The following is a 27643-nucleotide window of genomic DNA, read 5'->3' as shown; positions in this document are numbered from 1 at the left end:
TAAGTATATCAAAGGTAAGATGATAAAGTTAACTTGAATAACCAAACTCAATAGCAACCAAAAGAAAAGCTTAACTTTGAAATGGGAAAAAGATTGAAAAAAATAAATGGGGAGTTGAAATAAGAAGATGGTATTAGGAGAGTAAAAAGAAAGAGAGGGAGCATAAAAAACCTTGAAGAAAATGGAAGGAATAAAGAAAATAAAAGAGAAGGGAGAACCAGAAAATTTCAACTTTGAAAGAGAAAATTAAAAAAAAAAATCGAAGTATCGTGAGTTTTAGGAAGAAGAAAAATGGAGTTCAGAAATGCTTTTGGCTAAGAAAAGCTAAAAGATTTAGCTTTTTCATATGAGTAAAAATGTTGTTTAAAAGTCAAAATTTTCAAGCAAAAGATGCTTGCTTAGTATAATTTTAAAGTCAAAAGTGTTTTTTAAACTAAAAGTGCATAAGTAAACAAAGCCTTAATCTATGATCTTATTTTCATTTATGTCGTTTTTCAATCTGAAATACTTGAGGCCAATCAATAGGATTTATATTTCTTTTACCCGGGTGGGTTATTGAAAAATAAATAAAAGGTTAAAAGTAATGATGAAATCAGAAAGGGTTAAAATTACATTGGCAGAAAGTGTGAAAAAGAATAAAACAACAAGAAATAGGAAAATTATAGATATAAGAAGTATACATGATATGGTATTTTACTTCTAATCATTATTAAAATTTTAAAGTTCATTAAATTTATGTTCATCTTACTAAATATTCGCTTAATAATAAAATATTAATAACATATGGATTATTATCGGACTAAAATTAATTTCTTATTTTAAAAAAACAATATTAAAAATTTTAAACTAAAATATGTATATAAAATATTAAAAATCATTAATTTGTTATAATATAAAAGAGATGGAGAGAATATGAAAGCAATAGAGAATGTAATTTATTGATCAAGCAGATAATTTTAATATTTTATTAAAGTTTTTATTTATAGGAATAAGAAGTATAAAAATATAGATATATAATTTATTTAAACTATATTAAAACTTTATATTTATCACAACAGACGTCCACTTAATAAGATATTTATAATATAATCCAATTTTTACTTAACAAAATAATTCTCTCCCTCTATTTTCTTTCCAATTGTTTTTACCCAACCCGATACCCGACCCATTTAGACCGGAATAATCCAACCTCCTTTTTTTCCACCAAACATCATCGTTAACAACGAGAGTCACCCAAACAACAAAACAATTCTTCGATTTCATCGAAGCTCTCTTTAAAAATTTCTAATTTACTTCAAAACCCCATTTCTCCAATTCCCAACTTTTCATCAAAGAAACTCATTTCGCTGTTGTTTTTGTTTTCAAATTATTATCAGTTGTTTAAAGCTTGGGATACAATGGAGTTAGCCCTGAACATTTCGTCTCCAACAATATTTCCCACAAATTCAACACCAAAATTGAAAAAAGTTCACAAAATTTCTTATGGTTTCGGATCCAATGGATACTACCCGATCTCTAAAATCTGCGCTGTTTGTTCCAATGGCTCTGTTTCATCATCATCTTCTTCTCATGGGGTTAGTTTAGTTCCATTTCTTTCCTTTCACACTTTTTCTTTCATAAATTTTATCTATATTCATATTAAGCTGTGATGCGTTCACTAAATTTTCTTAGTTGAAGAATTGTAGAATGAAAAGGGAACCTTTTTTTTTTGTTAATTTTAGTTTCTGTCATTTTTTTTTTGCTAATTGAATCACAGTGAATATTTCCTGCTAAAAAATGCTATTGTATGTGAATTTCTTTTCAATTTATATTTTTTCCTTGTTTGGTTTGTTCTGATTTTATTTAGACTTCTACTTCTAAGATGTTGAACTTTAAATTTCACCATTTTTATGCATTAAGAAAAGCTTTAAGAAGGTATAATAGTGCTCTTATTTAATCTTCATTAACCTTTAGAAACACACATGCAATGGCAATTTTGGTCTAACTAGCGGCTGCCCATTGAAAAATTATTTAAACTTGTTTACAATTTGGATGTTGCATTTTTTGTTTTCTATGCCCGGTTATGTCGACTACTACATTTTTCTTGAAATACCAATGTCCGGCACCATGTCGGATCCATATTCAGAAATAAGTACCTATAGGGATATGGTCCTTTCAAAGATTTTTTTAAATACATGAAAAATGTAGGCTTATTCGGACATAGGTCCCTATAGAGACATGACCCTTTCAATGGTTATTCAAAATACGTGCAAAAACTTTGAAATTTTTACAAAATACTGTGTCGGATACATACCTGTATCACACATTCACGCTCAATCTGAGTAAGAAAGGTAAACACCAAATTACAGAAGACACATTGGATAGGAACCCCAACAATATGCTTAAACAAATAAGAAATCCAATAAAGAAGTTAATGTTTTTACTTTTTGTATAGAACTATTTTAGAAATGGTACTAAATTTTACTATATTTTTCATTTTTAACCAACTTTTGAATTTTATTTAGACTTTTTTTCATTCTAGAAGCTTTTTACAAATGCGAATAGTAAAATGCAAGTAGCAATAGAACCAATCAAACTAATCCTTTATTGTTTGAAAAACTTGTTGATTTTTTTTTATTGTGTTGCTTTTATTAGGTTCATCGAAAATCATTATCAGATTACTTTGTTGTGGTCGCTTTGATATCTGATACTGTTAAGATAATTGTGCTGTCGGGTTGTCTGAATATTTTGATTCTGATGCGCCATTAAATAAGTTGTCTATGACGTGTATCAGGCTGAGGCAAGGGCTGTGGGTGATGCACACAGACGAAGAAGCAGTCTCGAATCACTATTTTGTTATGACAAGCCTATCCCCGAGGAGCGAATTGAAGAACCAGTTGGGGTATCGTTGGCTGAAAAATTAGTTGGAGATAACCCCCGTTGCACTGATTGTCTGGCCAAAGGTGCTGTCCTTTGTACCACATGCTCTGGTTCAGGATTATATGTGGACTCAATACTAGAGAGCCAGGGTATCATTGTCAAAGTCCGCTGCCTAGGTAAAGTTAATTCTTCTTCAATGATTTTATTTGTTTGTATAAGGATTTTTATGCTGTCAATGTCCTACATCTGTTCATGTACTTATTTTGCATTACTATAAAAGGCAACTATTCTCAATCCGAAAACCTGAATCTGCATGAAAACAGATGGAGTTCTAAATACAATCCTTAAAAACTGTTTTATTATGTGAAGGTTTCTCATGAAATGATTAAATTAGGATTAATCACTAGACTCGCTCCAGTGGATACCTTGGGAAAGCAAGAAAGTAAAATTAGGGTTTTGCATTGATGCTTCTAGATTAACAAAACTTCAAATTATATTGAGTATCTATAGGTCATTTCTTGCCTTAAGGCTCTCAGTGCTTCTTGGTGAAATGGATTATGTTTTTACATTGGCAAAACAAACTGTGCTATTCATATTAAAGTTGATGCACATGGATTGGCTGGACTACTCTACCTATTAACACTGTGATTGTGGTTTCTGTGACGTCTCTTTTCATCCAGTTATGATAGACATTTGTAGAACACAATAGCTTGTCAAAACTCCCTTGGTCGTTGCTATCACATTGAGGGCCAGCTGAGCATTCTAAACCCTTAAACATAATGAGTCATTAGATTTTTATTTTTTGCTTCAAAGGAGGCTGCGATTTGTGAATAAGAGAAGATGTTGATGATATTGGATTCAAACCCCAAAAATCTGTTAGATATCGCCTCTTAAAGATGAAACATGAATTAACTGGATAGAACTTCAGGTTACATATGCCCTAAGTTTTTATTTTTGTTCTTTTAGGAAATGATTATGGGAAGGGATTTACATACTGGATTTGAACCCGCATTTGTTAGATGCGGACTTCTTAAATGTGACAGCATGTATCAACTGAACTAAGCTTCGTGCCCTATGTGTCCTAATGTGTTCTTTTTGCTGCTTCAAAGCAGATCACAGTCTAATATTATGGGTAGGGATTGTATGCATTGGATTCGAATCCCGGACTTGTTAGATGCCTCTTTTAAAAGTGATTATATGAATCAATTAGATTAAGCTTTCGGTTCCATGTGTTCAAACTTTTTTTAGCATGGTTTGCTGTAATGTTTATATGCTCTGCTGAAATGTTGTAATAATAACGTATGGAATTTGTTACTGTTCAGGTTGCGGAGGAAGTGGTAATATAATGTGCTTGGAATGTGGTGGCCGAGGTCATCTAGGATCCGAATAATTCGTTGGACTCTTCACCTCTTTGGAAAAATTGTTTTAGCCTTTCATTTTTTTACATATATCTGTTTATACATTCTATCTTCTCATAACGTTGAAAAATTATATACTTAAAGTTATATTCCTGTTTTTTATATATAATAAATCAATAAAAAGTAATTATAATAAGATTTAAACTTAAAACATTATACACAATTGAATAATTACTGAATCTTTTTTATAAAATAATAATTATTGTGGAATTATTTTTGCTATTTCGAAATCTAATCAACAATTATATTTTTAAATTACCAACATGTGATTACTAAATGAAAACATGTGGCCAAATGCAAGCGCGCCTAGTTTGCCTTTAACAATGCCAACGGTCACCTTGCCCAGCTACTCAAAACATGATGTCAAAATAATTACGTACAACATCTATTATTTATTTATCAGAATTTATATGAATATTTATGAATAAAAAAGTTACACCAATAAAATATGAATAAAGTATCAAATTTTTCAGTCTACATAATTTGATCAGAAAGCGACGGTAGTCGCCGGAAGAAGTTGATCGGAAGGGATGGCATGTCGTCTCGAAACCTAGGGTGGCGGATATAGTAAAATCCTGCGCCTAACACTAACACCTTCAACGGTACCAAGTAAAATAACAATGAAACAAATAGGCAAAACACTAAAAAGATGCCTGTAGCTCTTGGATCCTTCCAACTAAACAATGCCTCTAAACGCTCCCCTTGGACTGCTACATCACCTAACAATGTTTGAATCCGACTTGCTAGTACCCGTAGACGATCGTATCGTATTCGTATAGTATCTGATGATTTATTGGTCAGGAATTCATCGAATTCTTCATCCAGCTCATCGGGACTCACAACATCCACATATGAGAGTCTCGACTCCACGTTGTATGGGATCCGTCGACAATAACGAAGTCTTAGTGCTAGGATCAAGAAGGCGTACATGAATGTCGTGGGGAGCACTAGATGCGAACATATGACCGCGGCTACAAGCAACCCATGAACTAAAACCGTAGTTGGAGGGTGAACCCACGTGCGAATCTCATCTAACCAACGTACCAAACTTGCCACACGTGATAAACACCCCACAACCCTAAACCAATTTGCCTTGCTCCTCCTCATGCTCCACACGTGTGTATCACTGTCCAACATGAATTGAACCACTTCTTGTCCTAAAGCTGGCTCGGACCTGGCTAACCTAGCCGTCACTATGCGCATGGCCGTGTAACGCAGTATGTCTTGCTGGGCTGGACCTAATGGGCTAACATGGTGCATTCTTGGTAACATTGGGCTCCCATAAGCTTGGATTAGGCTTAGCCATGATGAACAACAAAATCGAAAGGCTATCTCAATTTCACCCATTTTCTTAACCCCATCAGGTGACAATGCAGTGAGGGTGTAGGAATTTCGGTACACCTTGTTCGTATCTAATGTCGATAACCGTATACGTACTTTACCAATACTTACATCTTTATCACCCTTATACCTTCCATTATCGAATACGCCTATAGTAAGTACCGTACATGGATCATATACATCCCACGTATATTGCTCGTTCCAACGAGGATTAAATAGATCAAGAATCGTACGTGTACGAATCCACTTGGGTCCATATTTGGCCACCACGTAAGCATCGGTGGTTCCACACGGACCATCCTTGGTCTTGACAGGTAATATATTGTTGGCCCCTCGGATCCCAACATCCAGCAACCCAATTGGAGGCTTAGTTAGCTGCTTAGCCGTAGCTCGAACATCACTGGTCACGTGAGCAGCTTCGTCAAGCACGTGATACCCACCTTCTAAACACACTCTGACGTGGATTCTCCCTGCGTAAGGCTTGTTTTCACCTCCAATCAAATTGAACCACCTTGATTTTACCTCCGTTTTGTCATCTGTCCTCCTATCGATGCTTGACACGTGGATTTTAACATCACCCACTGACTGCCTGTTACTCTCATCTTCAACTTTGACCACCAAAAACGGCTCAAATGGCTCAGCCGCCACAAAAACCAAATCCTCATTCCAAGCTGACCCAACTTCAGCCCTACTGGTTTTAAAAAGTTGAGCACCAAGCAGAGCTTTAACATAGATCTCAGGACTCCGAACCTTAGCTTCGGATACCAAATCAAGCTGCAAATCTTGGGTTTGGATAACCGTTAGTCTCAAATACCAAAGCTTTGGAGACAAGTAAACCTTAGCTCGGGTTTCGGGTATTAACCCACCCGAATCCGACTGCCAAGCTTCCTGGAAGGCTTCGTCGGCCTGAGTCCCGACCCAAACGGCAACCATCACATCATTTCCGGTTTCGGATTCGGATTCAAGACTATACCATTGAGGAGCTAACGGACTATCCGGCGGAACCCTTTTCGGCACTTCTTGCAAATCAAACGACACCGTTCCTAAACAACTCTCCACCAAAGATGAAGGAGCTTCTTCGTTTTTCCCTTCTTCAGTCCAAACTGAAACTTCTAAAGAACTTGAATTCAATCCCTCTTTATCGAACGCGAAAACTTGGTCCCAGTCTCTGTCGATTTGGGTTTTGGTTTTGATACTATGAGTGCCTATGACTATCTTGGCATGAAGAGGACAAGCCGGTTCTTTGTTGGCTACTTTTGCTTTTACGACTCTGACGTAAAAAAATGGCATAGGGTCTACGAGATCGTACCCCATACGGTTATGGTCGCCGGAGAGTGATCGGAGTTCGAGGTTGTTGATGATAAGTTCAGTACTTTTTCCTGTTTCTGCCTTGTCTTTAGCAGTCTCTGTTGGCGGCTCTTCTTTATTCGCCAATGGTTGGTTATTCTCCTCTTCCGGCGCTGGATTCGTTTCTGAAGTGGAAGCTGCGACGGCGTCTTGTGGGTTACTACTCTCTGGCGGCGGTGGGTTTGGTTTCTCTTCTTCTTTGGGTGCTTCTTCTTTGTTTTCCTCGGCTGGCTTTTCTTCCTCCGGTGGCTTCTCCTCTGCTGTCTCTTCTTTCTGCTCCGCCGACGTTGGAGCAGCTTCTTCATCAACATAAAAAATTTTAACACCAATCTCACCTTTAACCTGGGAAAAGACACTCCTTTTCTCCAAGGAATAATAAACAAGACTCTCAGCTCCGGCACTAACAAAAACAGTGCCAGCCAACTTGATTTTCCCGAGAAAATGGCTTCTTTTCCCAATTTTCTTATCATTGTAGAGGTTGATCTCCAAAATCTCGGAGGCCATTGAACCGATATCATGAACCAGGAACTCCAGCTTCTCATCCCAGACAGGGTTCAGATCTCTGAACTTGGTCTTTGTCCTTCTTCTTTGACCAGCGAAATCAACTATAGCGTAAGCACTAGCTGTTCCTTGCCCATCTTTGGGCATCAGGTTATTGGCGTTGCAGATTTCAACAATCAGCTTCCTGGTGCAATTTTCTGCCATTTTTTATTTGGAGGGGTCGTGGAAAGAAAGCAATAAAGCTAGAAAATGAGAGAGAGCCGTTGGTGTTTTGAGAGCGCTGGTAGGAGGGTTTATAAAGGGAGGCTTTCAAATTGAAAGCGAGTGGAGCGTGAACGACTCAGCCATGATAAATGAACCGTATTGAATGGTGCTTTTCAATTAATATAAATAAATAAAATCCATTTTGATGGAATTTTTTAAATGCAGTCAAATATATTAAATAACATAAAATATTTTACCTACATTTATCTAAACACTAAAATTTATTAAAAAAAATTCAAAAATAAATTTTCGAAAATCATTTTCACTAAAATATGGAAGGCCAAAATATAAATAAAGTAGACTGAACGAACAAAATTAGAGGCAGTGGTGGGTGGATGACTTTATTAACGGCCGGAGGACCTTCCTTAACAATTGAGACCATATGAGTGCACGTTAATTTCAAAATCCATTCCCCCAAGGAAACTATGCCGAAGTAACCAAATTTTGCGTTCAAAATTTTCTACAATAGCAGGAGCGTCTGTCTTCCCTCAAAATAATTCAGTCGTTCAACTATTTTTACAGTAAAATTAACTTATTATTTTAATTATAACAACACTATTTTAAAATTATTGAACTAATTATATATATTATTTTTATACAATTAATATTTAATTCATCATTATTATTGTATTTATCAATTTCAAATAAGTTTAATATCTTTTTATCCATCCAAAATACATAATTTATCAATATATGTTTAACAAGGAAAGTTTTTAATCAAATAGTTAAACATTTTAATTAAAGAATTTTGACATACATGATATATGTGAATAGATTATAAAAAATATGACAGTTAGAACTATTAAAATATTTGTTGATAAATTAATAAGAGAGAAAACAAAAAGGAGAAAGCAGTGGTGCGAAAAAAGCCAATTTACCTACGATACACTGTAAGTTGATCCCTCCTATATACATATCCATTAAATTTATTATCTTACCTATATATATATATATATATAGATAGATTTTTACTAGATTGTGTGTAACACTCCTTACCCGTATTCGACGCCGAAACAATGTATGAGGCATTATCGGACTTATATCACAACATACATGCATCTCCGAGTCATAAACTTGCATCCGAATTAAAACTTTTGCACAACATTCATATTGTCCCTTAATCGAGCTTACGAGGCCCAAAACATACATTGGGATCGGTTTGAAACTAAACCAAGATCTTAAGAAAATTTTATGAAACTTAGAAAAATTTTGAAGTTTTAGGGGCACACACCTATGTAGGTCAATGGACACGCCTGTGTGGCATGTCACAGCCTGTGTGCTTAAGCCGTGTCGATTTTAGGGTGCATTCTATTTATGACATCAGCATCAAATGGTAGTCACACAGCCAAATCACACGCTCGAGTGCGAGGAAGTATGGTCGATTTTATTTTTATGATTTTTTATAAGTTAGGTGCAGACTTCACACGGCCAGGGCACATGCCCATGTTCCAAGGCCGTGTCACTCATATGGCCCTGACACATGTCCGTGTCTCATCCCGTGTGGCCAATTCTAGACATTCTATTTTGCTAAATTAAGATGCAGGGGGTACACGACCGGATCATACGCCCATGGGGCAGACCGTGTGTCACACACGGCCTAGACACATGCTCGTGTGTCTACCCATGTGGACGAAATAGGCCGTTTTAAGGCCACATTTCTCACCCTTTTTATAACTAACCTGCAAACAAACATCCAACACACAAATATATCCAAACCAAGCAACCAAATAAACCAAAACACAAAGTTTTCATCTACCTTTATTAGGGGTGTGCATAATTCGGGTAAAACCGAAAAAATTCGGTTAACCGACCGAATTCGGTTAATCGGTCGGTTAACCAAATTTTTTTGGTCGGGGGTCGGTTAATAAATTGTTAAATTTTCGGTTAACGGTTAATTCGGTTCGAAACAGGTCGGTTAACCGAAAAAATTCGGTTAACCAAAAAAATAATATATAAATAATTTACTATTTAGTATTTACCCAAGCCCAATCTAATATATTTAAACCCAATGGCCAACCCAACCCAACCCAATTACCTAACTTAATTACCCAATACAAATAATTTAAAAAATAAAAATAAAAATCTAAAAGTAAAAATTTAGTAAAACTAAAACACCTCTACACTACTCACACTCAGTCACAGACGATAGAAAGAAAGAAACCCAACTTTTCAATTTTAAAATCCCTAATTCAAAATTTTAGATCTCTCAAAACCTTCAAAATTTTCCAAAAAGCCAAAACCTTCAAAACTCAAAAGTATCATAGCTGCTGCTGGAGGCTAGAGCCTGGAGCTACGGCTGGCTGCAACCTGCTGCTGTTGTCGTCGAAGCTAAGGACAAGGTGTTGTTCGGCTGGTCCAAAGAAAGCGATAGGTAAGACTAAGAGATGAAGGATAACGAAAATAGAAGAAGAATATTTTAACCTCACTTTCCTTTGTTTCTTAATATTTCTAGACGAATCACGGGAGTCCTTATTTCTCTCTATAAGAATTCAAAAGCTTAGAGTTAGTACTTAGTAGACACTACTAAATCCAGCCTAAACTAACCCGACATTTAACTTGCGTCTTGCTTGCTGTCCATCTCTCATTTCCTCTTTTTGCGACTGTTGTATAATTTATTTCATTCAATTAATTAAACTCATCATTGTGATACCATATATGCAACTACCCACATCCAACTTCTTTTTAAATAAGCATGAAAATTGGTTCATTAATTGTACCAATATTTTATTTAATTTTAATTATAAATTTTATTTAACAAGTATTCTATTTAACAAGTATAAATATTTTATACGGATAATATATACTGAGTTCATTGGGCGTAGAGATATCGATAATATATGTATGTTTTTACAGGTTTATGTAAATGTAATAAGCTTGTCAAGATATTCAATTGAGTTATATTTCTATAGTTTCAGTCTGTTTTTACATGTTTGGTTTGTAGAAAATGTGCTTAATTTCCTTATTTGATTATTTATACTTGAGGGCCTTTTTCATATTTTGTTTTATAGTTAAAATGATATTTTTAGTGCTGATTAAAAATAATAAAAAATTGATTAGGTGCATAAGCCATTTGAGTGTATTAGTTTTGATAATTTCAACTCAAGCTTGGCTCATATTATGAAGCCCAGTTTCTTAATTTTTTAAAAGAATGCATTTCATCTAGTTTTAATCTCCATATTGGAAACTGAAATTGATAGAATTAGTAAAATAAATGCTTTGTTTTCTTTTAGGGCAAGTAAAATAGATTTCCTTACAACAAATGTGAAACAAGTCTTTTTTTCGGTTACATGTAATGACATTAAAAGCATCCATCCACTTTCGCATTAAAACAAGGCTAAGTGATTGAATTCTAACCCTAGATTTTCTTTTTACCCTTTTAGAGCATTAAATTATTGATAACGAAATTCATTGACCCCATTTCATTTTCTAATATATGAGACTCAAACTTACCTCTTTTTGGAGTTATATCCTTGAATCGTTTTTTATATTTTATTTATTTTGCAATATAAAATAAATATTTTTATTTGCTGTAATTTATTTATTGCTGTAATTTACAAACTTCTAATATGTTTAATATTATAAATGTATTTTAATTTATTATATATTTTTTCTTGTAGAATGTCCACTGAACCAACATCTATTAAGGGTAGTGTTCAACCTCCTACTTCGATAGATTCTGAAAATTCGGGTGTTGGAGCTTCAAGCCAAGCAAATGTGACTACTGGGAAAAGAAAAGCCACTCCTCAAAGGTCAGAAGTTTGGTCTCACTTCACTAAGATTATTAATAGTGAAGGTGCAAGTAAGGCTAAATGTAATTATTGTCAAAAGGAATTTTGTTGTGATGTGAAAAAAAATGGTACAGGGTCATTGAAATATCATATTGGTTCATGTAAAAAAAATCCTAGCAATGTTGTTGACCCTAGTCAAGGACAACTAGTTTTACCTAGAAAGGGAGTTGAAGGGGGGGAAGGGCATCTTTCAACTTGGAGATTTGATCAAGAAGCATGTAGGAAAGGATTAGCACAAATGATTGTGATTGATGAATTACCTTTCAAGTTTGTTGAAAGTGAAGGCTTTAAGAAGTTTATGTTTGTGGCATGTCCTAGGTTTCATATTCCTTCACGAACTACTATGACTAGGGATGTTTATCAATTGTATTTAGATGAAAGGGTCAAGATAAAACAACTTTTGAGAAGTTCTTGTTCTAGAGTTTGCTTAACTACTGACACATGGACTTCTTTGTAAAGAGTTAATTATTTGTGTATCACTGCTCACTTTATTGATAACGATTGGAAATTGAATAAAAAGATTTTAAACTTTTGTCCAATTTCTAGTCATAAGGGTGAGTCCATTGGGATGGTGATTGAGAAATGTTTGTTGAATTGGGGATTGATAAGTTGTTTCTTTATTCATGTTGATAATGCAAGTTCAAATGATGTTGCTATTGGTTATTTGAGAAAGAAATTTAACCCTCGAGGGGGTTTAGTTCAAAATGGTAAATATCTTCATATGAGATGCATGGCACACATTGTGAATTTGATTGTTGTTGAAGGCTTAAAGGAAATGAATAAATCTGTTGAACGTGTTAGGGGGGCTGTTAGATATGTGAGACAATCTCCAGCTAGATTACAAAAGTTTAAGAAGTGTGTTGTGATGGAAAAGATAGAGTGCAAGAAGATGTTGTGTCTTGATGTTTGTACTAGATGGAACTCAACCTACTTAATGTTAGACACTTTGCTTTAAATTTGAGAGAGCTTTTGAGAGATTTGAGGAGCTAGCAAGATACAAACTTTAGAAATTTGAACTTGAAAGGGAGAGGGTTGGCCTAGTGTGGATGATTGGGCTAATGTTAGAAACTTGAGGGATTTCTTGGAACACTTTTATGAAGTTACTTTGCGTATATCTGGCACTTCATATGTCACGTCTAATAATTTTTTTGATGAGCTTTCTGAAATTGATATTCTTTTACGAGATGCTCAATTAAATAGTAATGTTGATTTCAATGTTATGGCCATCAAGATGAAAGAGAAGTATGATAAGTATTGGGGTGATATTGATAAGATGAATTGGTGGTGAGGATAAAACATCTGAGTTGGATAAATATCTAGCTGAGGCTAATGAGGATTTTATTGAAGATTTTGATATTTTATTGTGGTGGAAAATGAACAGCCCTAGATTTCCAATTCTTTCAAAAATGGCAAGAGATGTGTTAGCTATACCGGTTTCTACGGTTGCTTCAGAGTCTACATTTAGCACCGGGGACGTGTGCTTGATCAATATAGGAGTTCTTTAACTCCTAAAATTGTACAAGCTCTTGTGTGTACTCAAGATTGGATTCAAAATCATCATCACAAGAAGACATCAAAAGATTGAAGAACAAATCCAAGAGCTTGACATGATTGAAAATGGTATATTTGTTGTTTTATTTTAATAGTTTCAATTTTTTACCATATCACTCTTATTTATTTAATTGATTTAATGTTTAGACTTTTCTTGGAATGCATCAGAGCCTACCCTAAATTCATGAGCTTTCGTGAGTTGAAGGGTATACTTACTATCTTATTCTTGTTAACTTACAATCTATTCATTTGTTTATATTATTTGATTTTTTTTAAATGTGTATACTTTTATTATATTATAATTTTTTGCACATGTATTTTTGGTAGGTATAATGCAAATGGAGATTTTTTGGAGAGAAGAAATGGACACAAATGGAGAATATTAAAGACTTACATTTCAATTATGTGTTAATTTCAAGACTTATGTAATGTTTTTAATTATGTAGTGATTTAATACTAATATATATTGGGTGAAAATGTGTTGAGACAATTAGACAAATGAGTTTCTCAATATATTTATCTTATAAATATATTAGTGTCAGGCACAAAAGTAAGAGCTAGGAAAAAGATGTTAATGCTGTCAAAAAATTTATAAGGGAGTGGGAAAAAGGGATTTGGGTTAGTTGAGCCTTTTTTTTTATTTTTTTGCTTTTTTTTTGTTAATTCGGTTAATTCAGTTAAATCGTTTAAATCGGTTAATTCGGTTAATTCGGTTAATTTTTATACTTATTTTAACTAAAAATAAAAAATATATAAATTTCAGTTAAGTCGGTTAACCGACCGAATTAACCGAAAAAATTACGTGTCGGTTAATTTTTTTGAAAAAATTTCGGTTCGGTTAACGGTTAAAAATTTTAAAAGGTCGGTTAATTCGGTTAATGCTATTTCGGGTCGGTTAACCGGTCGGTTAACCGAATGAACACCCCTAACCTTTATAGCTTAATACTTATTTACTTAAGTTTACCAACATTCATTATCCTACCAAATCCAACTTCAAACACATATTTTAACAAATATATCCATATTACCAAATTACATCCTTTAAACTTTATTCCTATACATGCCATATAAACCATAAGTTGTGTACAAAAGCTACCAGTGGAAATCTGAATAGTGTTTCCCAATGTGTTGATCCGATCCACCGATATCCTCAAATCTACAGAAACGGTTAACACACAAAGTAAGCTTATAAAAGCTTAGTAAGTTCATAGGCTCACAATAACAATCTTACCAAAACTCACTAATAATTCAGTAAATAAGTATTTCACAACAATTCCTGCCAATCACAATCACAACAATGAATTTATTTAATTGAGCTCAATGTCAAATGTTTCCATAAATTCCAACACTTAGCTTTATTTGTCACTTACCAACTCTTGTCAAATTAAAGAACGTCTTACGGATTTGAGTATGTGGTATACTCGGTGCCACAATTCACTTAAATCTTTTACAATGCTATAACTCAGTATGGTTTTTTTTACTGAAATACCATACCTACATTTCACAACTTAGTATCGGTTTCTTCTCTGAAATACCATACCTATATTTCATAACTCAGTATAGTTTCTGAAATACCATACCTACATTTCACATTTTGCCATGGATCAACCATGGACTTTTAAGTCAATTCATCACTTGTCTCAACACGAACCTACTCAATCCTGCGTTTTTTTTTTTCAATTTGAACTTTCAACTTAATTTCTACATTATTTCACAACATAAACAATTCAGTAGCAACCATATGAAATAATACATTATATCATTTCCAATTTAACAAATAATCATACAAGTTCAACCATATGAACTTACCTGGCCAATTCGTAGAAATTGTAGAAGTTCAGAGACTAATCGACAATTTTCTCTTTTCCACGACTTTCTTTAGATTCTTGATCTATAATATAAAATTTCCCATTCATCAGCATCAAACTCAATTCTAATTCATTTCACACTTTATACTCTTAAATTTTTAAAATTACGCATTTACCCCAAAATTTACAGTTTTTACTTAACCCACCAATTTAGTAAATTTTCCTCATATAACACTTTATCAAACTAATTTGGACTATTTCACAACCTTTGTTATTCAGAATTTTCACATCAAACCCTTATTTCTAACTTTTTCACAACTGGGTCCTAAAATCAATTTCTCTTAAATTCACTTGATAAAATCATCATAAAATGAAATTAGAGCCTCAAACACATGATAATTCATCATAAACTTCCAGCACTCACTCATGGCAACTTTCAATTTTGTCCATAGAATTAAAAACTAATGAATTAAATACTTGGACCTAGTTGTAAAAGTACCAAAATAAAAAAAATTGTAAGAAATAATCAAGAATTGAACTTACTTGCAGCAAAAATATGAAAAACCAGCTTAGAGAAACTCTTTAATGGCTGTTTTTGGCTGGAGAAAGATGAAGAATTGCCTAGAAATTCAATTACACCTTTTTAACTATTAACTTTATTTGTTTTCCAATTTTGCCCTAATTTCACTTTGTTTTCTTGCCTATTTCATGCCCAACCGTCCAGCCCATATTTTTTAAGGTCTAATTCCCTTTTTAAATCCTTCCTTATTATACACTTAGGCTATTTAATCATTTTAGTAAATTCTGCACATTTTACAATTTAATCCTTTTCAATTAATTAACTATTCAAACATTAAAATTTTCTAACAAAACTTTAATACTAACTCAATAACACTCCATAAATATTTCTAAAAATATTTATGACTCGGTTTATGGATTCAAAGTCTCAATACTTCGTTTTTTACCCAATTTACCTAATAATTTCTTTTAAACACATAATTTACCAATTCCAAAAATTCTTCCATTATCACTCTTAAATTATAAATATTAATTTATTAATTTTTTCAACTCACTCATCAAATTTAGTGGTCTCAAATTATTATTTCACACCACTGAAAATTAGGCCGTTACATTGTGGTATACCTACTATGTGACTAAAAGCAATTATATAACAAATTTTTAAAAAATATATAAAAATTAAATATGACTTTAGTCAAATGGTAATGTTGAAGGAATGAAAGCCATGCCGTCTTGGTTCAAATATTTTCATATGCATGTGTTTTCTAGATTTTATATAAAATATAAAAAATAAAATACACTTAAAATAAAATATATTGTTTTGTATAAAATAATGTTTTTAATAAATTCACGACCAAGTTGGGTGACACCTACTTCGTTAAAATCTTAAATAATAGTATAGATAGACAAGTATGAAATTATGTTAGTTCTATAAGTTTTCTTAAGCTTTGAAAGGTCTAAAAGGTCCTTAATAAAAAAAAAATCAATTAAACCCTTAGGAAAAAAGGTACACCAAATTGAATACTAAAGTGAAAAAAAAAATCAATTAAGCCTCTTATTGATTAGTTTGACTATTAACAAATGTTGATGTGGCTATTGAAAGCAATGAGAAACTAACACATGTCGTACTACATGGATAAGTTTGATGATGTGGTATGTATTTTAAAAAATTATTATAAAATTTTAAAAATAATTTTTTTGGTCTAAATTCATTTTGAACATAAAGGTGTTAACAATTCACTTTGTTTTCACTAAAAACAATTATGGTGTTATTAGTTTTAGTTTTTTTTTTCTTGATGGTTATGTACATCACCAATGCAAAAGAGTTTTTTGAGGACTTCTAACATTGTCATCGCTGTTGGGAAAAGATTTACGTATACCAAGAATGATGGAAGTGAAGAGTTCCATAAGCTAAGAAATTTACTAGAATTTGCAGAAATTAGAGAACAACAGTAGGACAAAATTTCCACCAGGAACCCTTGAAAACTTCACTACTAAAGTCTATGGAGGTCTTACATAGCCCGCATTCAACAACAATGGTTGTATGATGTTTCATACAGATTGCAGGAATGGGCAATTACTAATGAGATAAGATGGGTACAACGCCATATCTGATCTTTATCTTCAACTTGGGCCACAACAATATCTCCACAACCATCTCTCAAGATATCGGGAAATTGAAGGGTCTTGGCATTCTTGATCCTTCGTACAACTGGTTGGAGAAGAAGGGTGAGTACATAAGGTCTGGAAGCTGAGAAGAGGGATCCATTTTCTTCAAGTCTTCAATGGCTTTGTTTTAGGGTTAAAAAGGAGATTTTAGGGCTAGTAGACTATTCGGCTTATGACAATTTTGTTAAATAAAATTAATGAAAATTATGTGTCAATCATCTAGAAATTAGATGGCAAATTAAAATTCGCACATAAAATCCACTGTTAATGACTTAACAATCAGTGACAATCAAAAATCAAATAATTCAATCTCATTCTATAATATTTTATAACTAAGTCATCAAAACAGAAATAATAGCTATATTATTATGTAAAGTTGATTTTAATTACTCTAAATAATTTTTATGTATTAAAAAGTATTAAAAGCATGATACTATTTAAATTTACTTTAAATTATTAAACTCTAAATGCTAACTGATTTACATGAAAAACCATCTAAAAATAAATCCATGTATATTACTACTTAACTGATTTAATGAAATTACTAGTTATCTCATATATATAAGGCGCGCAAAATTGTTACCTCCGTTTATGATAACGGTAAAACTGAGGGTTAGAGATACACGTGCGCCGTGTTTTCTGCTCCGAAATTCCGAAAAATCTAAAGCTCACCTTGGAGTAGTGTCCTAATTTATCTAATTTCAGTAATTTTTTGGTTAAATTACTTACTCTCTCTCCCCCTAAACCCTAACGTCATCCCTTAACTGTTCCTTTCCCCAACCCCTCCCAACTCAGTGACTCAGTCACTCTCTCCTCTCCTTCTCAATCTCCGATCTTTTCTTTTGGCCTTTTCTTCTTAAATTTCTTCTTCCAATTATTATTATAGCTCTCTTTTGGTCTAAATTAGTTTGTATAATTGTATAATTAATAACGCTCTTTTGAAAAATTCATACTTTTTCTCTTTGGTTGATGAGAAAAAGGAAGGAAAGGAAATAAAATAGCACTATATTTATTTATTTTAAATTCTGCGGAGGATGGTTTACTGTAATAATTGTTCCAGAAACGTTTCTGGAGAACGCCTTGATGAAGGTCTTTTGTAAGTGATTTTCTTGCTCATAAACAATGTTGGCTTTTTTTTTTTTTGAGAAAATTTCAGTTTCCTTTTTCATTATTATTGATTTATACTGTAGGTCGTGTTCTTTTTGCGGGAAGGTGTTGGAAGAATACAATTTTGCAACCGAACCTCAATTCGTTAAAGATTCAGCTGGCCAGGTAATGTTTCTTTCTTTATATGTAATTTTTAATTTTGAAACTATGTTATACTAAATTCTAGTGGAATTGTTGTGATTTAGGATTAAGCTAGTTGATATGTATTGTTTCCTAAATTTTGTGCAAAATTGATTGTTGTTGGCATAGACAATTACGTCTTGCTAGCTATTTGTGGTTTCCTAACTATACGATTAAACAAAAGATGAAATTGGTCACTAATCTCATTGTGTCGGATGTATTTTAATTGACTGAAGTGCGCTGAATTGGGGAGTTCAAGTTTTGCTTCCCTTTGTTTAGTTTGTTGATAACTTGATCTTTGCTTTCATGTTTCTGACTCACATTTCTATTAATTTCTATTGCTCATTTCGCTTTGTTTCCAGAGCAAACTGTCCGGAAATTTTGTAAGGTCTGTTCAAGCTATTTCAGATTCACGTAGGCGTACTTTGGATTATGGTATGCTTTGTTAAGTTGCATCTATGCTATGCAAGAAGCTTTATGTTTCTGGCTTTTGATAAAGGATTATTGATACATTTCATCAAATTTGCTCTTTCTGGGTGTTCTGATTTCAAAACTTTTTGACGTCTTTATTGCAGGCTCAAATATTCTTTTATGTGTTATTTCAGTTTGTTGTTATGGTTAAATAATGTGTTAGCATTACAGTGCTTATTACAATGTGACTTATAAATATCTTGTTGTTTGTTTTAATTTCATGGTGATACAGCTTCTGAGCAAATGAGTGGCATGAAGAATGCATTACAAATTGATGATTATAGTGATGATGTTGTTCATACTGCTAGACGCTTTTATGAAGTATGTCTTGTTCTGCCTAACTTTCATTCCAATGCTTTCCGTTTTTGTTTTTTCCCCCTCAATATTTTAAGCTATTTTTATCTGTATTGTGAAGATCGGCCTTGAGCGGAATTTCACTAGGGGGCGCAGATCAGAGCTAGTACAGGCTGCATGTCTTTATCTTGCATGTCGGTGAGGAATTTCTTCTTTCTTAAATCTGTAATGTGGTTACATGGAAATATTGTTGCCTGAACTTGAACATGGTTTGTTGCCTGATTACATGCACGGGCACCTGCAAAAATAAGATTTCACACATAACTTATTGTCTCAGATAGGAACTTACGTATATTGTTGCGGTGAGGAATTTCTTCTTTCTTAAATCTGTAATGTGGTTACATGGAAATATTGTTGCCTGAACTTGAACATGGTTTGTTGCCTGATTACATGCACGGGCACCTGCAAAAATAAGATTTCACACATAACTTATTGTCTCAGATAGGAACTTACGTATATTCCTTAGTTTTTGCAAATTACTTAATTTTGTTGTCTGAAATTTGTTACTCAATGCAAAATTTTGACTAAAATATAGGGTCATGTAGACAGTAGTGATTCTTAACTACTTCAAACCTCTTGTTCCCATTTGCAAAATACCAAGTTTGATTCTTTACGTTCTATCCTTTTATATGGGAAGCATTTGATCTTTGTTCGTTTTGAATCTTACTTTCTGAAATCTGTGCGGTAGTGGCTACTTTTTCCATATTATATGCATAGGATATTTTCTTTGGGATGGATTTATGCCTTTAGATTATCATGTCCTTATATATGCTTCTTGGTCATGGAACTTGTGTGAATTAAGCTTAAGGAAAAGGAGGGTAATATTGTAATTCATACAGATTTTCTGTTGGCTGGGATTGCTTGCACCAGGAACTGAGGGTAAGAGTTGTATTTTAGGGCTTGATATTGGGTAAAAAGATGTGTTTGTGGCTGGGGTTTGAATGCAGAAAGAATATTGCTGGTTTGGGATTTGGATGGAAAAGGTTGGATGGGATCTCTTCCAGATAGTGGTTCACCATTTAAAAAACACAAGGTTCATGCTGCGTTTGTGAGTCCCACATCAAATATTCAAATTACCTTACACTTTCTTGAAAACTAGATCATTTCAGAGATATGTAAATCATTCAATGTATGAAAGAGTCAGGAGAGAGAGCACTAGGGGAGGGAGAGTAAGAGAGAAAGAAAGAGAGCCATGAAGAGCTACATAATTCATTGGCATTTTAAACCATAATCTGTAAGGTGCATACATTTTAATGTACTTTGTTTATTATGCCCCCTGCCCCCCCCCCCCCCCCAAAGAAAAGGGGACAATGTGTTTTTATTTCATCATTTTTGTGGTGGCTAAATGTGCTGCCAAAGGTATATATATTAATACCATGCTTGAATGGTTTACTGTCCTTTTGATTTTCCTTATTATCACTTTTTTGGTTCTTTTTGTTCCTTGAACTGTGGCACTATTTCCCTCAACCATACAGTTCTTGGATTGCAGGCAAAAGAGAAAGCCGTTCCTTCTTATTGATTTTGCACATTATTTAAAAATAAATGTGTAAGGAATTTTCCTCCTTTTTGCCTCTTGTAAACAAAATTAATTTGCTTGGTAGTACTTTTCTCTCTGTTTTTGCCTGATGAGTTTCTTCTTGTTTTGGTCAACGTTCTTTTGTTTCTTTTTCAGTTATGAGCTTGGCTCTGTATATCTGCAGCTTTGCTATGTGCTGTACCTTGCTGACGGAAAAGATCTTCAGAAACTAATTGATCCTTCAATATTTATTCATAAATTTACAAATGGTAAGTTGTTTAATCAATTTCTATACCTTGAGATTCTTTAGTTGATTCTATGCTCCTGCTGTTTGTGCTTTGAACTCAGACATGCATAATAACCAATATGCTTTGTAGCTTTAATTCCAGAAGGGAATGATGAAGTTGTTAAAACTGCACGTGACATTTTAGCTAGCATGAAACGAGACTGGATGCAGGTGTGATTTTAGTAGAAGTAATTTTGATTCTGTGTATTATCCTTAATTTTTAGAGTTAATATCTTACCATAACATGAATTTACAGACTGGAAGAAAACCCAGTGGATTGTGTGGCGCAGCACTGTACATTTCTGCACTTTCACATGGTCTGAAGTTTCCTAAGTCAGAAATTGTAAGTTATAGTTCATATGTATTTTTTTTGTTTGTTGACTAACACAATCATATGTTCTTGATCCTTTTGCTTGAAAATCTTTAATTTTTTTTCTCATTTATATTATCTGGATGACAAACTTTGCAATTTTAATTTTATGAGTAGGACTTGCAATTTAGTAGATGTTTTAACTTCCAACAATGTCATGATTGTCCTAGAAGAGACACATGCTAAATAAGGTCCTAACTTATATTAGCTGGTTTTAGATTAGGTTCATGTCTTGACCTAAGCTACAGTAGGGATAGTTTTAGATGCTTAAGACTCCTCTGCAACCTATCATTGTAGTAATATGCACATGTCCATGATGCTATTTTTTTTTAAAAAATTTTTGGTTCTTTTTCTGTAAAGGGAACTTTAGCATCATGGTACTTAAGGTGGAGGCATAAAATAACTGAAGTTAATATGAAAAAAAATGAATATGAAAAGAAAAAGAAATCCACGTCAGCCTTAAGCCATAACAATACTAGATATATTTTTAAAAAATAATGCTTGATATTACCACTTAGCATCTGCAAGATAATGATTCTTTTTTTTCTTTTAGTTTAATTGATTTTATTATATTTATCTTTTGTCCTCGTGGACAGCTTTTGGTACTATATTCTTAGATGAGGTTTTCATCATTTTTCCAAGTTCCAATTTCTTCTTTACTTATATTTGCGTTAATTCTTATTTTTCCCTTCTCTGTCTCTCTCTCTCTCTCTCTCTCTCAAGTTGTTGGGTTAACTAAGCTCTCTGTTTATCAGATAAAGCATGTTTACATTTGTGAAGCAACATTGTCAAAGCGGTTGATTGAATTTGAGAATACTAACGCTGGAGCCTTAACGGTTTGTATCTCTTTACTTGTGCATGGTAATGCAGAACTACTTTGTTCCAGGAAACTGATAATGGAATAAGATTGTAAATTAGTAACCATGAAATGAAGAACCATAACTGATGTTTACAATAGTTTGGGACTTTTTTCACTTTTGATGTTGATGTGACTTCCTATCTGCATTTGGTACTAAGTAGAGCATGCTGGCATAATCTGTTCTATAAGGATTGCAGCATCTTATGGGAAAAAAGCTATGTTGTTGTTGTTGTTGTCGTCGTAATAGTAACACGTGTCATTGCTATATTATTTTTGTATGGTAGAATTTGATTATTAATCTTTACTGTTTTTACTCTTATTGATTGTGTCCACTCTAAGGAGTATCTAAATAATTTTATGAAAAATTTGATGCCAATTTTTTATCATTACCACAAGTGTTATGTTGTATTTGTTGTATTCTGCATATAGTTAACTTTTCCTCTGTTGCATTTATTTTCTAAATATTGATTTCATTTCTTGAAAATACCACCATTGTTTTAAACTTATGACCAGATGGAGGAGTTTACGGAAAAGGAGAGGGAGCTTCGAACTAGTTCATTAACTAGAAAACAACCAAATACTGGGTCAAAAGAAACCAGCTTAGATGAAGTGCTATGTAGGCACAAGGAGAGAAAACCTTTTGCCTATGGACTTTGTAATGAATGTTATGAAGAGGTGAGCACCCATGTACCTATTAGGCTTTCCTATCTTCTTTTGCCCTCTACAATTGTACCACTGGAAACTGTTCTATCATTGAAGCTGAAGTTCATGCTGTTACTGGTTGGTGCAGTTCATGAAGGTTTCAGGAGGGCTTGATGGAGGATCAGATCCACCTGCATTCCAGCGTGCTGAGAAAGAGAGACTGGCAAAATTATCTATTGAGGAAAATGCTAAAGTATGTTCTGTAATCATACTTTTCTAAAGGTTTAAGGACAGTGAAAGGTTGAAAATCCTAATTGTAATCACTTGATATATTTTACTTTGCGAGAGTCATGTGGGCACTCAAGTTATTCTCTCACAATATACTTCTCTCCCTTCCTCATGTGCTAACTGATCTCTTAATTTGGTGCTGCCATTCTTTCAGTTTAAACACATAGTAATGAGGCATATATTTATGGTTATGTTGCTTAATTATGAGAGATTAAACCGTCTCATTCTCTTGTGACCGGATACGTGATTCTTTTTTTCTTGCATTTTTTATTTTATTTATGATAAAGTTATCTTCAACATGGTTTTAACTCTGATTCTTCAGCAAGATATTTCAATTTTTTTGGTTGTTTTTGATAATTCCAGAGCATATCTAGCTGCACTTCTGCAAGTGGATCTGAAAAACCTGAAAATTGTGGTAAGTTTTATTGTCACGAGTAATCAAGCTTTACATGGTTTAGTAATTGGATCTTTTTGGCATTGTTTCAGGAGCTTTAGAAGATGCAAGTAATAAGGAAGCCATTGATGAGGGTGACAATGATAAATTACCTGGAGTTGATGGTAGTGATGATGAATCAGATAACTTCTCTGATATTGATGATTTTGAGGTGGGGAATTAGTCTACTTTCTTGTATTTTGACCTTGCATTGTCCATATGAACTTCAACCAGCAAAAGTACTTCGTGCTCAAAGTCAACTACCTAAGCGCTAAACTAGCTACATTGGTTATACAGAATATTCTTTTTAAGATGTATACGTATTTGAGTTAATTCATTATATCAAGTTTCTTGAGCTTTGACTAGCTTAACTGTTTTGGCTTTTTTACTTGGATCAGATCATCTTTTTTCCGTGCATCCAAAAACCATCTAAGATGTTATACCTTTGAGTTGAAGTCAATTGGGCTTAAATGCAGCTTTGAATCATCACTATGGAATTAATACTAAACGCGTGGGTGGAGTTTTTGTCTTATGTAAACAGCATCACTATTGTTATAGTTTCTTCTGAGCTGCCCTGGGTCTAAATAATGGTTAATCCGTAAACTTAAGTCCTCAGAAATAAAAATTTGTCAAATTGAAAAGAGAAAAATTTCAAGGTTACCTAAATTAAATTAATTTTTCAGGTCTTTTCTTCATTGTTTCGAGTTCAGTTCATGTAACTTTCTCAGGAAGTGAGTTTGGTTGGTCTGGTACAGAATCAACCATAGTGACCTGAATTTATTCCTATCAATGACCTTCATTGCATACCTTTTCTCAACAATATTGTTTGTGCCTTCTAAACATGCTGTCTTTATTAAGCATGCATTTGATCTACTAGTGCATGTTTATTGTTTTAGCAGTATGCATTGTGTTTTAAACTTATTTTAGCAAGTGTTGGTTGATTTCATGTATATGGAACAGCAGTATATGTTAAGTTGTGTTACTTTGGTGTCAGTTTCTAATTATTCTTGGGGATTACTCAAATATTATATTTTCAGGTTGATGGTTATCTTCACAATGAGGAGGAGAAGCGTTTCAAAAAGATCATTTGGGAAGAAATAAACCGGGAATATCTTGAGGTGATTTGACTCATGACTCGTTGAGTGCTGCATTATTTTGGCCTACTCTAGTCTAATATCTTGCACATTAATTGCAATATCCATACATTGCCATGTGCTCAAGTATGGGAATCCGAAGAAGTATCTAGTAAATCTTTCTGGTTAAAAACATCTCTGAGAGGATAATTTCTCCTTGATTAGTAATTCAGATATATTTGAGTATCGAAGAGAGAATTTTAGATGTTTCTTCTCATATTTTTATGTTGTAAAATTGAGCCCCAGATCCAGTGAAATAGTTCAATGTAACTAATTTGAGTCTCAGTGCTTTAATGTTAGTTCGAACTCAAGTGAAAAATAACTCAACTTTCCTTTCATGAGTTTTTTGAGAAAATAAAGATCTATCTTGCTATACGTTACAGGAACTTAATCAAACTGCTGCACTCTTTGCAGGAACAAGCAGCCAAGGAAGCAGCTGCAGCAGCTGCTAAGGAGGCTTGCATGGCCAACTATGATAAATGTCCAGAGGACCTCCAAGCTGCACAGGAGCTTGCCGCAGCTGCTGCAGAAGTAGTGGCAAAATCTAAAAAGGTGATTCTTGAATATCATGGAAAGTATAGAAGTTTTTTTATTTCTGAAAATCATTTGGAGAGGAATGCAAGCCACCTCTTGTGCTTTATTTCTTATTGATATACAGAAAATGTAAAACAGACTACGAATGGTATTGTGCATGATAGCTTGATCGCATGCATTCAATTCTTGATCTCTATTTCAGCTGACTATTGCCATTTTGGTTTGATTCTAAGGGGTTTATTTTTCCTCTCTTTTTTTATTAAAAAAAAAAAGAAAAAAAAATATTATGAGCCTTGTTCTAAGCCTCACCATGCTACAATATTTTATTCTTATGTCCAACAATGACCGTCTCTAGATTATGCTACTTATCCTTTTAATATAATTACTCCAAGAAATTTTTTCCTGTATCTTGATTTTCTCTCTTTTTGCTTACTTTTGTTGTATTAACAGGAGAGGCTACAAAAGCGAGCTGCTGAAGCTAAAAATGCAGGTCCTGCTAAGACTGCTGCTGAGGCAACCCGACAAATGCTGGTTAAGAAGGTATCAGATAGCTTTACTTTCTTGTTTTGGCCTAAAGGGTACCACGTGGCTGAATAGACAAAGTTTCTGATATTTGCAATTTAGGATTCTTGGAATTTATTTTTAATCAATCTCATTCCCAGACAAACTCATCTAGATTTTTACAAGTTAGTGGATGAATTTGCTATGCCCCAATAACCAACTCAGGAGTTAAACAGAACGATCCTGAAAATAAAATGCTGATTTTGCTCAGATTTGTTGGACTTTAACAGGCGTAGAATTTGCACATTTCTGCAATCCAAACCTGTTGTCATAATCATGCTTTTGTTTAGCAGTAAAACCACAAATTTTTGCATGCATGTTTACTAGTAAAACCACAAATTTAGTACATCATATGGATTCTTTTAACCACATTGCTTAATTTTTGCCTTCATGTTTGATATTTATATGGCTTCCATGCAGAGACTAAGCTCAAAAATCAACTATGATGCATTGGAGAAACTCTTTGATGAACCGGTAAATTTATGTCTAATTTGCTTTAAATGTTTGAAGTTAATTATTAGACCATAGACTCGAACATACACACACAGGCACTAAGTATTTTCTTTTACGCAAATAAATACTCATTTGGCTGGTATGACTTGGGAGTGTTGGATGTGGATATGCTCAACTCTTTTTTTTTTTTTTTTGTCTTTCCTTGTATTTGAAGCATCATGTCCTCGTATGAGCCATATCCATGTTAGAATGTGTCGGACATAGATACTTGAGCGTAACTGAAGAGTTAAGAGTAACATAGGCTGCTTGAGAGGGTTTTCGTTTTTTATGTTTTAAAAAACATACTTTATGAAGTTACCTTAAGATTTCTTTGGTATTACAGGTGGCTACAGAGAAATCCAAGAAACAAAGAATTGGATCAAATTCTGATGAAAAGGAACAGAAGGCCTCTAAAATTGGCAAAGATGAAGGTGATTATGATGAAGGAGATGAAGAAGATGGAGGAATTTATGATGATAATCCGGAATTTGACAAGCAAGTTTATGATTACGATGATAATGATTATGATTATGGTTATGATTATGATGGATATTGACTCGTCATCTTCATCTTTGGTAATAGAAATTGGCATCTCTAACAAACGGTTATTTTCAAAACTCCAAGAGATATGAACTCTACTCCTTTGAACAAAAGAAGCACATGAAAAAAGGAGATAAAAAATTTGGTTGCAGTTGATATTTTCAATTAAACGTTGTTGAGGGTACATTAGGGCTCTTTAACATAGAGCTCTTTAACATCATGCTGTTGTATTGTGTTAAAAATTCTAGAGTCTACTTTGGTATTTAGGCAGGTTAGGACTTCAGTTTTTCTTGGGGTTCAATATTAGGATTTCAGATTTTTAGTTCTTGTACACAATTCGTGCACAGTAAGGGAGAAAAAAAGTAATTAGTTCATGTGCAAATATGACTGGACTGGCTTGAAGGCTCTGTATATTATTTATAATAAATATATTTTATTATTAAATATGAATTTGAGTTGGGTGAACTTTGAATTGATAAATTTCTATCCAAAATTCGCTGGTATGAGTTGTGCTTACCCGCCCTAGTATTGTATGTTTACAAATTATAAAATTAAAATAAAATATGTTATTTGTATTAAATTAATGTTTCTTAAAGTAAATTCATTCAAGTTACGAGGTCATTTTTTGGTTCCAATCATATTGAGTTTGATAATTTGAGCTTTTTCCGATTTGGGATTGTTTTTTTTTTATTTTTTATTTTTTTTTATTTTTTATGAAATGGTTGCATTAGGGTTTTTGTGTTTGTGTCAAAATTGACAAATTAAAAAGCATGCATTTGTCGTTGTATTCATTGTGTCATGTTCATTTTCATC

The 27643-nt window shown here is 33.4% G+C and overlaps 4 protein-coding genes across 5 annotated transcripts; 3 read left to right on the top strand and 1 right to left on the bottom strand.

The window, feature by feature from the left end:
* Nucleotides 1-1200: 1200 nt before the first annotated feature.
* LOC108461253 (uncharacterized) lies at nucleotides 1201-4428 on the top strand. The gene is made up of 3 exons (XM_017761035.2): nucleotides 1201-1574; nucleotides 2774-3035; nucleotides 4182-4428. The coding sequence occupies exons 1-3, from the start codon at nucleotides 1398-1400 to the stop codon at nucleotides 4247-4249; spliced, it is 507 nt and encodes a 168-aa protein (XP_017616524.1). The 5' UTR covers nucleotides 1201-1397; the 3' UTR covers nucleotides 4250-4428.
* Nucleotides 4429-4649: 221 nt separating this feature from the next.
* On the bottom strand, nucleotides 4650-7822 carry LOC108461252 (FT-interacting protein 3-like). The gene has a single exon (XM_017761034.2). It carries the CDS (start codon nucleotides 7668-7670, stop codon nucleotides 4752-4754), a length of 2919 nt encoding a protein of 972 aa, XP_017616523.1. The 5' UTR covers nucleotides 7671-7822; the 3' UTR covers nucleotides 4650-4751.
* A 3526-nt stretch (nucleotides 7823-11348) lies between these two features.
* Nucleotides 11349-12806, top strand: LOC128286848 (zinc finger BED domain-containing protein RICESLEEPER 2-like). Its single transcript, XM_053024602.1, has 3 exons — nucleotides 11349-11971; nucleotides 12065-12422; nucleotides 12543-12806. The coding sequence occupies exons 1-3, from the start codon at nucleotides 11349-11351 to the stop codon at nucleotides 12804-12806; spliced, it is 1245 nt and encodes a 414-aa protein (XP_052880562.1).
* Nucleotides 12807-17659: 4853 nt separating this feature from the next.
* Nucleotides 17660-27310, top strand: LOC108464462 (uncharacterized). Of its 2 annotated transcripts, none has more exons than XM_017764776.2 (19): nucleotides 17660-18160; nucleotides 18255-18336; nucleotides 18714-18786; nucleotides 19055-19143; nucleotides 19238-19314; nucleotides 20666-20722; nucleotides 20849-20961; nucleotides 21082-21149; nucleotides 21235-21321; nucleotides 22104-22184; nucleotides 22721-22882; nucleotides 22998-23102; nucleotides 23501-23552; nucleotides 23624-23742; nucleotides 24608-24688; nucleotides 25118-25255; nucleotides 25688-25777; nucleotides 26219-26272; nucleotides 26634-27310. In XM_017764776.2, the coding sequence occupies exons 1-19, from the start codon at nucleotides 18099-18101 to the stop codon at nucleotides 26844-26846; spliced, it is 1803 nt and encodes a 600-aa protein (XP_017620265.1). In that variant the 5' UTR covers nucleotides 17660-18098; the 3' UTR covers nucleotides 26847-27310. The 2 variants fall into 2 exon arrangements, with proteins under 2 accessions (XP_017620265.1, XP_017620264.1); XM_017764775.2 differs by having other exon boundaries at nucleotides 21070-21149.
* The last annotated feature ends 333 nt before the right edge of the window (nucleotides 27311-27643 follow it).

The sequence above is a fragment of the Gossypium arboreum genome, chromosome 13, assembly GCF_025698485.1.
Source record: "Gossypium arboreum isolate Shixiya-1 chromosome 13, ASM2569848v2, whole genome shotgun sequence".
Taxonomy (NCBI): domain Eukaryota; kingdom Viridiplantae; phylum Streptophyta; class Magnoliopsida; order Malvales; family Malvaceae; genus Gossypium; species Gossypium arboreum.
Note: the sequence above shows the minus strand (reverse complement) of the source record. Positions and strands in the feature narration are given on the sequence as shown.